The sequence below is a fragment of the Anabrus simplex genome, chromosome 1 (genome assembly GCF_040414725.1).
Source record: "Anabrus simplex isolate iqAnaSimp1 chromosome 1, ASM4041472v1, whole genome shotgun sequence".
Lineage (NCBI taxonomy): Eukaryota > Metazoa > Arthropoda > Insecta > Orthoptera > Tettigoniidae > Anabrus > Anabrus simplex.
This window is the reverse complement of record NC_090265.1, coordinates 1,144,461,986-1,144,476,671: the sequence shown is the minus strand read 5'-3', so window position 1 is coordinate 1,144,476,671 and position 14,686 is coordinate 1,144,461,986. Positions and strand designations below refer to the sequence as shown.

Below are 14,686 nucleotides of genomic sequence, written 5' to 3'. Positions count from 1 at the left end.
CGTCGTAGACTCAGTGGGATAACCACTCGGAAGAGGGAGCCTGCCTCTAAGAGTATAACTCCGGCACGAGTCGTGAGACGATGCTGAAGGCAATGATAAGGCGCTAGGCTGGAAGGGAGTTTGTTCTGAAGAGGCCAACCGTTGCGTATGTAAGTATGTACTGTAGCAAGCGTATTGTCCTTTTCCGTTGCTTTAGCGATGCAGGTAGCGTCAATGGGAAAGCTGGATACAGTGTCTTCGAGTTCGATGTCCAACTGGAGACATTCTGATTCCTGGGAATTGAAGGTGGTGTCAGGACCCACTGGTAAGCGAGAGAGGTCATCAGCATTATAATGCTGGGATGTGGCAAGATAGGCAATCTGATAGGAATAGTAAGAAAGGAATATGGACCATCTTTGAAGTTTACGGAGCGAATGCTCAGGGATCTTATTACCAGGATGGAATAAGTGTACAAGAGGCTTGTGATCAGTAATGATCAGGAAATGGTTGCCATAGAGATATTTGTTGACACGGCGAATACCAAAGATGATAGCTAACGCTTCTTTTTCAATCTGAGAGTAACGACGTTGATGCTCGTTGAGTGTCTTTGAAGCGAAAGCTATGGAACGTTCTTGTCCGTGATGATCTTTCTGAGAGAGAACGGCGCCGATTCCATAATCTGAGGCGTCCGTGGCTAGCGTGAGGAGTTTGCCGGGCTGAAAGTGAGTGAGTTTGACAGCTTGAACAAGGGGTTTGTTGATAGCTTGCCAGGCATGTTGGCATTGCGGAGACCACAGAAATTTAACACCTTTCTTGCGTAAGGCGTTCAATGGAGCTGCAACTGAAGCGAAGCGTGGAATGAACTTGTTATAATAGTTCGCTTTGCCTATGAAAGATTGGAGCTGCTTGATGTTCTGTGGTGCAGGCATGTTGACGATCGCAGAGACATTCCGTTCACTAGGTCGAATGCCATTCTTATCGAGGATATGACCTAAGTAGTGTACTTGTGGTTTAAAGAAAGTGCATTTATCTAAGTTCGCGCGGAGACCATTTTCTTTCAATTTAGTTAGAAGTAAGCGCAAATTATGGAGATGTTCTTGATGATCTTTGCCAGTCAACAGAATGTCATCAAGGTAATGCGCACAACCAGGAATGGAGGCGGTGAGCTACGCTAAATAGCGCTGGAAAACAGCAGCTGATGAAGAGACGCCGAAAGGGAGACGCTGGAGCAGTCCAAGAGGAGTATTCAGCGTGAGAAATTGCTAGGATTTGTCGTTTAAAAGTAGCTGTAGATAGGTTTCTTTTAGATCCACTTTAGAGAAAAATTGACCACCTGCTAAACGGCGAAATAATTCTTCTGGACTGGGAATTGGAAAGACGTCGGTTTCAATCTGTGAGTTGACCATAGAGCGAAAATCACCACAAAGGCGTACCTTGCCATTGGGTTTCTTAATGACGACCAGAGGAGTAGCCCATTGACTGGAAGTAACAGGGACCACTATACCGGTTTCTATCCATCTGTTTAACTCGTTATTAACTTGGTCTTGAAGTACAAGTGGAACAGGACGGGCTTTGAAAAAGCGAGGCTTGGCTCCTGATTTCAGCTGTATGTGAGCAGTGTAGTCCTTGGTGGTGCCTAGTGTGGAGTCGAAGACTTCAGGAAATTGCTCCAGGAGATCCGTAACGTCAGAGGTAGATTGAAAGGTAGAGACTACATTGACGTTGTCATGAATTTGGAAGCCGAATAAACTGAAGAGATCCATGCCAAGAATATTAGAAGCTGTGTAGTTGTTGACTACTAGTAAGGTAATGACTTTCTGAATACCCTCATAGCTGGCTGGAAGAGTGATCTGGCCCTTAATGTCAATCTTCCTCTTGTTAAACGTAACAAGCTGCATGTCAGCCGGAGAGCACGAAGGTAAGCCTAAGTCATGATACTTAGCCAGATGATAGAGACAGGTGAGCCAGTATCTAACTGAAATTCAATAGAGTGATCAGAAAAAGAGTGTGGAACTAGTATCTTGCGGGAATTCTTGGTAGGCAGAATGAGATTGATCTGATCTATTTCCATGTCCTGTCGGGGCTGAGTATTAGGCTTTCGTGGCGAAGAAGTCTTGGCATGGCGGAGCGAACTGTTACAGACTGTCTTGATGTGCCCGATTTTATGACAACGATCACAAGTGGCTTTGAAGAAACGGCAGTCACGGCGGTCGTCCTGCAGGAAGGCAGGAGGTGAGACGTCTTCTGAGCAGCAGGCTTTCTTGGAGAAGAGCGAGAGGGAACCTGGCGGGAACGCTTGGCAGAAAGCGATTTGCTGGGGCGGTTCAAAGGAGCAGACTACTGGCGGCAGGCTGCGAGACTTGAGCGACCTCATGTTTATTAGCAATTTCCGCGGCAGTCTTGGAAGTGAGTCCACATACAGTAGCTATACGCTGTACTTCTTCTAAAGAAGGGTTACTCATCTTAACAACGTCAAAACGAAGTTTGTCCTGGGGAGTATGGAGAATGACCATGTCCCGAATGAGAGAATCTGTATAGGGCGTACCACAACCGTCCTTGGAACAGATGAACTGGCAGGGCTTGGCGAGACCTCGTAGTTCCGCGATCCACTCTGGTCTGGTGGGTTGCTTCCTGCTTTGAAAAAACTTGTAGCGAGCGGCTACGATGTGCGGGTCTCTAGTATAATGCTCATTGATACGAGCTAATAGCTGCGCGAAAGGCACTTCGGAAATTTACTCCTCAGGGCTTAATTTTTGCAGTAATTCACACGTCGAATTTCCAACTGAACTGAGAAATAGAGCACGTCGCTTTTCGTCCGTGATTGAATGGCAGATGAAGTGTTGCTGAAGGCGGGCGTAATAGGTTGACCATTCTTCGTGAGCCGGATCAAAAGCAGAAATTGTTGGGACTGGTGTGGGCTGTGCAGAAGCAGAAAGAGCTTGTATAGCTGCAAGCAATGCTGTTTGTTGTTGTTGCATGAATTGCTGTTGTTGCTGTTGTAAAGCTTGTAATATAGCAGCGAACTGCTCCGTCGTAGCCATGGTGTGCAGTGCGAGAAAGAGAACAACTTATGAAGTAGCTTGTATTGAGACTGGCTGACAACCTGACCTTCACGCGAGCAGCTGGGAGTGAGAGAGAGAGCTTGGCATGCACCGAACAGGTGTTGGAAGAGGGCGAGCCATGAAAAGGAAGCGGACCGTCCTTAGTTTGACGGAGTCGTAGCGAGTTAGAATTGTGCTGGATAAATGCGAACTGTTGGCAGAGTGCTGTTGGTCCCGATGTGCTGGTTATAGTACTGATGACGTTGTTTACTTCTTCGCCGAATTTGTGTGGTAAGTGAGGTACGTAGTACTGTGTGTACCTTGTCGCCAATTTTAATGTAATGTGCGAAATCTGCGTGTTAGCTTCGCTCGTCGCCAATTTTAAATGTAATTGGCGAGGTCTGCGCGTTAGTTTACCTTGTCGCCAATTTTAAATGTAATTGGCGAGGTCTGCGCGTTAGTTTACCTCGTCGCCAATTTTAGTTGTGTTGTATACAAGAACAGGTATACAGGAACACAACTATATTTTATTGCTTCAGATAGTCTTAACAACATATATACATACATTCATATAAAACTTTCCTCGAAGCAGTATGAAAATTATAAACAGTTAACGTTGCTTGAAGACTGAAGTTCCAAAAAATGTACACTTTATATACATATATACATGAATCTATCTTGATGCGAAAGTTCATTGAAAAGCTAATTGATAATGTTATTTGTTTTACGTCCCACTAACTACTTTTTAAGGTCTTCGGAGACGCCGAGGTGCCGGAATTTAGTCCCGCAGGAGTTCTTTTACGTGCCAGTAAATCTACCGACACGGGGCTGTCGTATTTGAGCACCTTCAAATACCACCGGACTGAGCCAGGATCGAACCTGCCAAGTTGGGGTTAGAAGGCGAGCGCCTTAACCGTCTGAGCCACTCAGCACGGCATTGAAAAGCTAGAGTTCTTGATAGTTGAAAACTATCTGCTCTATACCGTCACAAGTGTAATAAGTAGCGAAAGCTTGCACTAACAGAATATTAGTTGTTTCTGTAACTTGTCAGGAACTGACATTAAAATGCATAATTAGTAGAATACTAATTGATGTGTTTGAGCTTAGGTGGGACTGAGGGAATACTGTCATCGGGCTCGACGTGGCTGAAGGAAACGGGAGCGGAGGCAGTAACCCGAGGTGAAACCTCAAACACTCAGAATCAGTCCATCTATTTGAGACACCTTTTTAAGAGGGATAGCCTCCGTGTTCGACATTTGGCGTAATCTGGTGCTGGGCAATGGCAAGTCCTCGCCTGTGGCTGGAAGGCAGCACCTTTATATAGCTGGCTGATGTAACAGGCAGGCGCAGTGCAGACGTCTCGGAGAGTCGAGAACAATCCAGGCTGTTGCGTGTGCGGAGCAGGCGGCGCAGAGCGAGGAGTGCGAAGACACACACGACACTTTCAAGGTCAAAAAATGTAAGATGTTGATCTGCTTTGATTATTTCCCTCACAGCATCAATGTTTTCTTGAGTCACAGCCATTGCTGGGCGACTAGGACGAGGTTAATTTTCAATTGTCTACCGACCCCTTGAAAATTCGCGAAACCAATTTCCAACTGTGGCTCTAGAAGGGGCAGCCTCACCAAAAACACGCAGTAAAGAAGGATGGCATTCTTTGGCACTTAATTTCTTTTTATAATCATAAAAAATCTTTGCTCGAAAATCGCGGCGCAACAGATCCATTTTGCACCGTGTCTGACTCAGCACTGCCTGTGCTTTCTTCCCTAGCTGTGGAGGAACTACCCCTAGGAGGGGTTGCGCGCGCATGTTCCAAGGTCGTAAAACATTGCTCTTTGAAATGAAAATAATCCCATTGTCCTCAGAATTACGATTTATGCGCTGCTAAAAACTTTCGGCATAACCTTCGTACTAATGCACATATACTGTGAATATGAAGTTCCTATCTCTACTCTTTCAAGGTGTTTTGGTTTTTATAAACAAGAGTGTATTAATACTTCTGTGTATGTGACAATAATTAAAACTAGGATTAATAGACTTGTTTACAACTATCTGTAATACAATGCTGTACGTTGTTCAATTTATCGTCTATAATGACCCATGTTCATTATTAAATCTTACGTATATTGGTATGCCTAAACTGTGTCCAAATTTCTAATGCGTACACATACAAATCACACTATGTTCATTTGTTCACAAACCTTGTTAACTATAGTGACAAACATTACAAAATTGTTAAACATAAAATACTGTATACATCTTTCACTACCAGAAAAGTTGATTAACTTTGTTCTCTTTATAACAGGAAAATTTTACTTAGTTGAATACTACTGAATAGCTGACTTGTTATACAATGAGCGGGGATATCTTTCAACTCTAATTATCATATAAATAGCCAAAGTTGTATGAGAGAATTCTAAGAAAAGAGAAATGAATCCTGAAAAGCAACCAAAGGTAGAGTAGATGTCTCTAAGAATATAGAAAAGAAAATATAAGTTAATGAATAAAAATTGGTACATAGTTTACCCATTATTCAGATTAAACTTACCCCCTCTTAATCTCTTAGAGTGGCTGTAGGTAGTGTTAAATGTGAAATGTGCTGGTTTCCATGTGAAATGGAGGGAGAGGGTAAGATGATGCAAGGATGCAAGGGATTTGTGGATGGAGAACATGGAGAGGGGATTATGGCTCTTTGTTACCTCGTGTGACATATTTCTTTGAGTATATCGAAGGAATGGAAGGAATGACAGAATAAAAAGGTATGTTAGCCTTCTCTTCAATTGGGAGAGACAAAATCTATATAAAATTGTGCAAATGGTACATTTGGTTATTCTATCATCTTCTGGGTATGGGATGTAAGACGGGGCCAAGCGGGTCACCTGCCATCAATTTTGGAAGGGAGCCTGGTACAAATTGCCAGGTTGCAAATCATTTTCCTGGATAATAATAATAATAATAATCGTATGGCCTCAGCTACCGTTTGCAGACATTTCGATTTGACGCCATCTGGCTGTCTGCTCGTCAATTTCGACGTTCCGGTTTACTCTGTCTGCCATCTAGCGGACCTAGAGTAAACCGGATCTCTCTTGGGCATCTATGGCTGAGATTGAATTAATTTTGTCGGGTAAATACCAAATGTATCACCAGAGTTCTTTTACATGCCGACATCGTACGACATGGAGTGTCGAATGGACTTTTTTCCGCCCTTCAAAAATCCGACTACCTCTGCCGGGTTTGAACCCGCTATCTTGGGATCCGGAGGCCGACACTCTACCACGGACCCACAGAGGCAGCTATTTTCCTGGATGAAATTTGGCAAGTGTGTGATTGCATTATGTTACCGCAAGAACTACTTCAAAGTATTCCACACCCTGAGATAGCTGATGTGAGAACTGTTTTCCCTTTTATTACAGACTGAAAAAAATATTTTGTATGTGCATTTTCATCAATTTTCTAGAAACTTGTGTCTACTTGTTTTATATTTCAATTGTTTTAGCATAATTTCTGTTGTATATAATAGTATCTACTTGTAAATGGACCAATTCGGGATTAATTGTGAAATAATTAGAAATGGATAAAAATACTACTACAGCAAAATGTTGTTTGTTTTAAGTGGTAAGTGCACAATATAACAGATGAGCTACATACAATGATTCATTAATTGTCCACATTAATCTTAGAGATTTTTAAATAATTTTTCTGCCTTCGTAGTCACTAAATGCTAACAATGGTAATTATTTCAGTTTAAAATTTAAAAAATCATGCTTTTGTGTGGAATATATTTGATAGAATTAACAAATAGCAGATTCTCTTAGCAATTTACCATTAGCATTCAAAGTAGATTCACCACTGTTTCCCCATTCTTTCTGATAACTCTGATAGGTTAGCTTTCTGGAAATTTCCCTGCCCAGTCATGTTGACAAATTGGTGGAGGTTTATACGAAAGAGATCTAATGTGCAGGTGCATCCATTTTGCTATTTCACAGTGTAGTTTGTATGACCTTTTAACTCCAATATATTAGAGATCCATGAATGATACTTCCATATATGAATGTAATATTACAGAAACAGGCATGTTCATGAGGTGACAAGACACTTAGTGATCACTGCATTTTGCTGAATGCAACTGCTGGGAGGAGAAAATCTAAGGAATACTAATCATGACATCATTAATGTTTTACCAACTTAAATAAGGTATCTTCCAGAAAATTAATGAAATGCTGTATACCGGTACTGAACAAGCCAGCCTCATAGTGTAGGGATAGCATGCCTACCTCTTACTCGGAGGCCCTGAGTTCAATTTCTGGCCAGGTCAGGGATTTTTACCTAGATCTGAGGGCAGGTTCGAAGACCACTCAGCCTACGCGACTGCAATTGAAGAGCAATTTGATGGTGAGACAGCAGCCCTGGTCTAGAAAGCCAAGAATAATGGCCAAGAGGATTCGTCATGCCGACCACATGACACTTCGTAATCAGCAGGCCTTCACACTGAACAGTACTCGCCTGGTAGGCCATGGTCCTTCGGGCTGTTGTGCTATGGGTTTGGGTTTGGTTTGTATAGTGAATATATATACTGTATATACAAGTAAAAAATACCCTCTTATATCTAAAATATCAAGTTTTACAATAAGAACATTGATCAAACCTCACTCACTTATATGGTTGTTGACATTCTGATGGAAGTCTTCCTTTACCATTAGGCCACGTTTCCACCAGCATGTTGGTTTTTAATGATGGAGCAACCCAGTCAGCATACAAGTCTGAAGTAGGAGGAAAAAAATGGTAATAACTTATCACCAAACATTCAAACCACAGAAAATATAATAATAACAAAGTCATTTGCTTTAAGTCATGGTTTATGGTTTTTGGAGATGCCGAGGTGCCAGAATTTAGTTCCGCAGAGTTCTTTTACATACCAGTAAATCTACCAACACGAGGTTGGCGTATCTGAGCACCTTCAAATACCACCGACTGAGTCAGGATCGAACCTGCCAAGTTGGGGTCAGAAGGCCAGCGCCTCAACCGTCCGATCCAGTCAGCCCGGCTTAATAAATATAATGAAGAGGGTAATGACAGAATAAAATCACAGATGTGCAGAGAATCCTGGATTTGATTCCCAGGAATTTAACCATATACAGTCAATCCTTCAATCATGGGGAATGGTTAATTGTATTCATCTTAATACACATCATTTGCAATTTACAAACAACATATCACACTGCCAAAAATCACAGAAAAACACACTAATGAATACATCTCTCTACATACGGTTGTACCAGGGAAGGCATCCCGCAGTAAAACTGGGCTTAATTCACACATAGTGCTGACCCCAATTAATTAGCAAGAAGGCTACGATGAAAATGATAAACAAGTCTTCTATAAAAAGATAGGAATATGAACAGAAACACATGACAGGGTTAAATACTATTAGCTGGCCCCATGGTGTACAGGTAACATACCTGCCTCTTACCCAGAGGCCCCAAAATTGATTCCCAGACTGGCCAGGATATTTTACTTGCATCTGAGGGCTGGTTGGAGGTCCACTCATCCTTCGTGATTAAAATTGATGAGCAACCTGATGGTGAGATAGTGACTCTAGTCTAGAAAACCAAGAATAACAGCTGGGAGGATTCGTCGTGCTGAACACACGACAGATCGTAATCTGCGGGCCTCCGGACTGAGCAGCGGTCGCTTGGTAGGCCATGGCCCTTCAGGGCTGTTGTGCCACGGGGTTTGGGTTTGGTCTGGCTTGATTAGGTTTGTACAGAATATTACATGGTGGACTGTAAATTACAATAAGGAGTATCTGAAATCAAAATACTAAGTATCTGACTTCTTAAGGGAAAAAGATATGAAGGTAGTGAGCCTTTCATATTTCAGATTAAAGATCTAAGGGCCTGGCGGACATATTGAACCCATAATTCTACCTTGCTAAAAAATATTGCAACTCCAAGATGGAGTGTGGCCAGTGTCCAGTATTCGAGCGATAGGGGGTTCGAACCCCACTGTCGGCAGCCCTGAAGACGGTTTTCCGTGGTTTCCCATTTTCACACCAGGGAAATGCTGGCCTTAATTAAGGCCACGGTTGCTTCCTTCCCACTCCTAACCCCTTCCTGTCCCATTGTCGCCATAAGACCTATCTGCGTCAGTGCGACATAAAGCAATTTGCAAAAAAAAAATTTAGGCAGACCTCGGGTAAGTAATAATGAAATTCTGGATAACAATCCACATTGCGAGAGATTTCGGCACTGTCATTAACAAAGAAATAAGTAATTAATGATTTTAGGAAATACTTGATGAAGCTAAAGTCCACAGGGTGGAAACATATTTAATTAGGCGTGGAGAGAATTTGGCGCGTGTCAAGGAGATACAGTAAAAATGCGTGGCAAACGTAATGCATGAAATTATAAATTACGCCCGTTAAGGCAACAGGAAAACTCAGCAAACAACACCACCATGACTGGAAAATTAGGTGGAATCTCTGGAGTGAGTCTCAAAGAAATCGGTCCAGTGGTCTTCAACTGGAATGATTGCACCACAGTACATCACACCAAGCATAGCGTCCCTAGAAAATGCTTAAATACCCCCTGCTAAGGCAGCAGCGTCAGTCGTAATTCTATGTTATGAGAGTGTGAATCTACAAGGGGAACATTAAAGAAGAAGACTTAAAGTGGGCGAAATAGACTTGTGGAATCTCTAACGCCAGTCGGTTTGAGGGATGAATATTTTACCAAGTGGTAAATGGTGAACAAAGTCAAAACTAGCTATTGAAACACTGTAGTTACATCTATCACGGCCAGGGAAGAGAATCAAAAGTTGAATAATTATTAAATTATAATTATAGGATCCTGAACTTCTCACAGGCAGACAGCAGATTCAAAGATACCTTTTGCGAATTACTGCGGACAAGGGAGGACAATAGTCTGGCGGAGATAAGCTTGTGTCTCACGGCCAAACACAGCTGTGAACATCTGGTTAGAAAGGAGTTGGGAAGATCCCACAAACTGCATTAGTGGAGTTCTCGATATGAAGCGAGGAGGTTTAGCTGTTATATGTGTATAGAATAATGTACGGTAATGTGTGTTGCTTCAAGCTAACTGTAAAATCTGTGTATGTATAAAGTAATATTTAATTGAAGAATGTATCCTAAGTTGGAGTTGGCTAGCATAAGATGAAGCCAAGATAATGCCATGCCACAAGACTACAATTACAGGTCTGTCTAATTCAAATATTATGTTTTGTAGTTAGAGATGTAAATGCTTGTCCCTTTAAATTAATTAATTAGTAAATCAGAACATCGTCTTGTATAAATGGCGTATGTAATAAAGTATATTGTGATGACGAGGAAGTGTCTTGTCGTTATTCTAGTGTGGAGGCGAATTGTCTATTTATGTCAGTGCGCGAGACTTTAAAACGTATTTAAATTTCTTTCAAAAAATGTAAAAGTGAAGTTAAATATTGCAACGAAAATCAATTAAATAATGTTCGGACCAGTAAAAGTTACAATAATGAACGATAAAATAACCATTATGAGTGTGATGAAGTCAAATATCAAATTACCAAGTAGTAGTAGTAGTAGTAGTAGTAGTAGTAGTAGTAGTAGTAGTAGTAGTAGTAGTAGTAGTAGTAGTAGTAGTAGTAGTAGTAGTAGTAGTAGTAGTAGTAGTAGTAGTAGTAGTAGTAGTAGTAGTAGTAGTAGTAGTAGTAGTAGTAGTAGTAGTAGTAGTAGTAGTAGTAGTAGTAGTAGTAGTAGTAGTAGTAGTAGTAGTAGTAGTAGTAGTAGTAGTAGTAGTAGTAGTAGTAGTAGTAGTAGTAGTAGTAGTAGTAGTAGTAGTAGTAGTAGTAGTAGTAGTAGTAGTAGTAGTAGTAGTAGTAGTAGTAGTAGTAGTAGTAGTAGTAGTAGTAGTAGTAGTAGTAGTAGTAGTAGTAGTAGTAGTAGTAGTAGTAGTAGTAGTAGTAGTAGTAGTAGTAGTAGTAGTAGTAGTAGTAGTAGTAGTAGTAGTAGTAGTAGTAGTAGTAGTAGTAGTAGTAGTAGTAGTAGTAGTAGTAGTAGTAGTAGTAGTAGTAGTAGTAGTAGTAGTAGTAGTAGTAGTAGTAGTAGTAGTAGTAGTAGTAGTTTTTTTTTTTATGGCAGGGGAAAATCTTTTAAAGACACCACTCTGTGTGGGAGTTGGATTTTCACCAACTAAAAACCCCTGCCCTCTTCACTCAGACCATTCTGGAACTGCTTGTCGGCATGACATCAGAATGGAGTGATGTATGTAATTAAGTTCTTCCTTTCTCTTCTTTCTCCTTCATCCCCATAATGCTTGTCGCCATTGCCTTTACTGTGTTCCAGGCAAACGGGCTCTCTAACATAATCTGAACCAGATTCCCTGGCGTGAGTTGTCGGCCAAGTTGTTGGCAGGCTTTTCTTCGTTCTTCTTCCCATCGAACACAGTAGAAAAAGGTGTGTTCTACTGTATCCCTTTCAGAACAGTACCAACAACCATCTCCCTGCGTCTTTCCCATCTTCATGGCGTATACGCCGAATCTTCCATGTCCTGTCAGGATCTGCGACAGATAGTAATCTACCTGCCGATGTCTACATTTAAGCCAGTCTCCTATGTTGGGTATTAGCTTTTTTGTCCATTGGCCAACATCGGTTGTGCCATCCCATCGGTCTTGCCAGTCTAGTAAGAGTTGGTTCCTCGAGGCTTTCTTTTCCTCAGCAGATATAGTTGCACCCCTTTCATGCCAAAGTTTTCTCTCTGCAACGAGGAGGTCAATGGGAATACTGGCAGCTACAACTTGTAAAGCTGCTGTCGAAACAGTTCGATATGCACAGGTAACTCTGAGCAGCATTTTCCTCTGTACTCTTTCCATAGCTCTTCGGTGAATCTTCCTCTTGAGTGCATTGTGCCAGATAGGTGCAGCATAAAGTAAAATGGAATATACTGCAGAGCACATAATTTGTCTCTTAACTGTTCTTGGTCCCCCGATGTTAGGCATAAGTCTGGCTAATGCCGATGCCTTCTTCTCTGCCTTTTGGGTTACTGCCTTCACATGTGCACCAAATGTGCAATTCCTGTCAATAAGAACTCCAAGGTATCGTACAGACTTTCCTGGGATAATCACTGTATCATTTAATAAGAAACGGACATTTTTCCAATTCCTGGAACCTTTCAAAATTACAGCCTCAGTCTTATGTGGAGCCAATCTCAACTTATTATTTACCATCCAAAGGTTAACTCGTCTCAGTGATTCATTTACTCGGAAGGTCAGTTCTTCTACATTCTCTGCTATTACCACTATTGCAAGGTCATCTGCATAACCAATAGATGTTGTCCCTTTTGTCAGCTGCAGGCGTAAGACACCATCATATAGAATGTTCCACAAGGTGGGTCCTAGGACAGATCCCTGTGGAACGCCAGCACTCATTTCAAGTTCTTCTAAATCATGAAATCGTATTCTTCGTCCTTTGAAGTACTTAACGATTATTTGTTGTAGATACTGAGAAATGTTCATCCTACGAAGTTCTCTCAAAATAATGCTCCAAGAAGCAGTGTTAAAAGCATTTTTGACATCTAGCGTTATCAAGGCAGCCCATTTCTCACTGCTTTCTGCCTGTATTTGAATCACCCTCTCAATAGCTTGGGTTGTGGTTCTACCCTTTCTAAATCCAAACTGGTTCGAAGAAAGTCCTCCCTGTTGTTCAAGTTCTTTCTCCAGTCTAGTTTTAATCAATCCTTCGTAAAGTTTGCTCAAGGTGTTTAATAAGCACAGTGGCCTGTATGCTGATGGATCTAATGATAGTTTCCCTGCCTTCAATAACAGCACTAGCTTGGCTACTTTCCACTCATCGGGGAATTCACGCTTTTTTAATAAATCATTGAAGACTGATAAGATCCAACCAGGTGCCACCTCAACTGCATACTTGATGGCTTCTGGTGGGATTCCATCTACACCTGGTGCCTTACCAGTCTTCATATTGCGTGCTACCTCTTGTAACTCAACCACAGTGAACGGTTCTGCAACACAAAAATCTGATTCCGTTTCAAGTCTGTCATTAGTACAAGGGAACAACTCCATTGCTATGGCTTTCCTTCTATCAGCTGGGAGCTGAACTGGTACCCTGTTGATTATTCGACCGGTCACTATCTTATATCCCGCTCCCCAGATATCACTGTCTAGATCTTCGCATAGCTTTTGCCAGAGATTTCTCTTAGAATCCTTTATTAGCTTCATTAGTTGCCTCTTTGATGCCTTATAGTCAGCTTCTAATGGTATTAAGTTGACCTGGCTGATTTTTTTCCTAGATCTTGTAAGAATTCGTCTCTTGCGATTGCAGTCTTTCCTTTGCATGTCTATTTCATTGTTCCACCAGTAAGGGACTCGTGTTTTATATTTTGTTGATCCCCTCAATCGACTGGTCCTATAAGCATCTTTAAGAGCAGTAGTTACATCTTTTAGAGTATGTTGCACTGTATCTACAGTTTGTGACATCCACTCGATTGCAATTTTAAAGGTTTCCCAATTATAGTTCCACACCGTTTTCGTGATATCATTAAGCTTCTTCGATCCCTTAACTTGAAAGTAAATAAAACGATGGTCGCTGAGAGATTCATCTTCCATAACTTCCCAGTCAACAATGAATGATGCTATACCCTGCGTTGAGCAGGTGACGTCTATGAAAGACTCTGAGTTCCCTCTGGAAAAAGTTGGTAAGATTCCAGTGTTATGAACCACCAAGTCTAGGGTTGCTATCCATTCTGCCCAATATTCTCCCCTACGATCTGCAGTTGGTGCGCCCCACAGAGGCGACTTGACATTTAGGTCTCCGAGAATGATAGATTCAATACCTGACGCCATGCAGTCCTGAACTATTGCATCTACTTCAGCTTTGAAAATATCAAAAGGGATGTTAGGAGAGATATAGCAACAATAAATCTGATATTGCTGAAGTTGAATACACAAGTATCCTTCTTCTGCCCTTATGCTTAGCACCTCCAACTTATCATTTAAAAAATATGCAGCTACATCACATCTTTTGTCCGTGAACCAACCACCTTCGGCTACTCGCCTTCTGTTTGGCTCGCTAACAAGCACTAAGTCTACTTTCTTTTCCAAGGCTGTCGCATACATGATGTCATGACTGTCGGATTTCCTCATGAGATTCGCCTGCAGTATGTCCATTATTGGTCGTTTAAATTCAACTTCCTTGCCTCTAATATTAGCTTCCTGTAAGTAGGGCATTTCATTTGATCTGAGCGGTGGCCCTCCACTTGGCACATGGTGCAAAACGAAATGTTCCCACAATCCTTTGCCAAATGGCCTTCTTGTCCACAATTTAGACAGCTCCGTGACCGGTCATCCTTAACGTCGCAGTGTGGCGCTTTATGTCCAAATCCAAGACATTTAAAACACCTTGCAACTGTAACTTTTTCCTTCACCATACAGGTTGCCCATCCCACATTTATTTTCTTTTTCTTTAACAGTATTTTCGATGGTTCCGTTGGCAATATTACGGTAGCGTTCAGATTTCCGAACCTCCCCGGTCTTACGGACGTAATATTGATCTGAGGTAGTAGTAGTAGTAGTAGTAGTAGTAGTAGTAGTAGTAGTAGTAGTAGTAGTAGTAGTACTAGTAGTACTAGTAGTACTAGTAGTACTAGTAGTACTAGTAG

At 41.6% G+C, this 14,686-nt stretch overlaps 1 protein-coding gene across 4 annotated transcripts in view; it reads right to left on the bottom strand.

Annotated features, from left to right (window-relative positions):
• Window positions 1–14,686, bottom strand: part of DNaseII (deoxyribonuclease II) — a 342,513-nt gene that overhangs the window by 281,991 nt on the left and 45,836 nt on the right. For all 4 annotated transcript variants that reach the window (XR_010858599.2, XM_067137404.2, XM_067137402.2 and 1 more), the window contains exon 5: window positions 7,675–7,780. Coding sequence is in view for 3 of the 4 variants with exons in the window: in XM_067137404.2 (XP_066993505.1) it covers window positions 7,675–7,780 (106 nt within the window). In the remaining variant the exon portion in view is untranslated. The remainder of the gene's footprint in view (window positions 1–7,674; window positions 7,781–14,686) is intronic.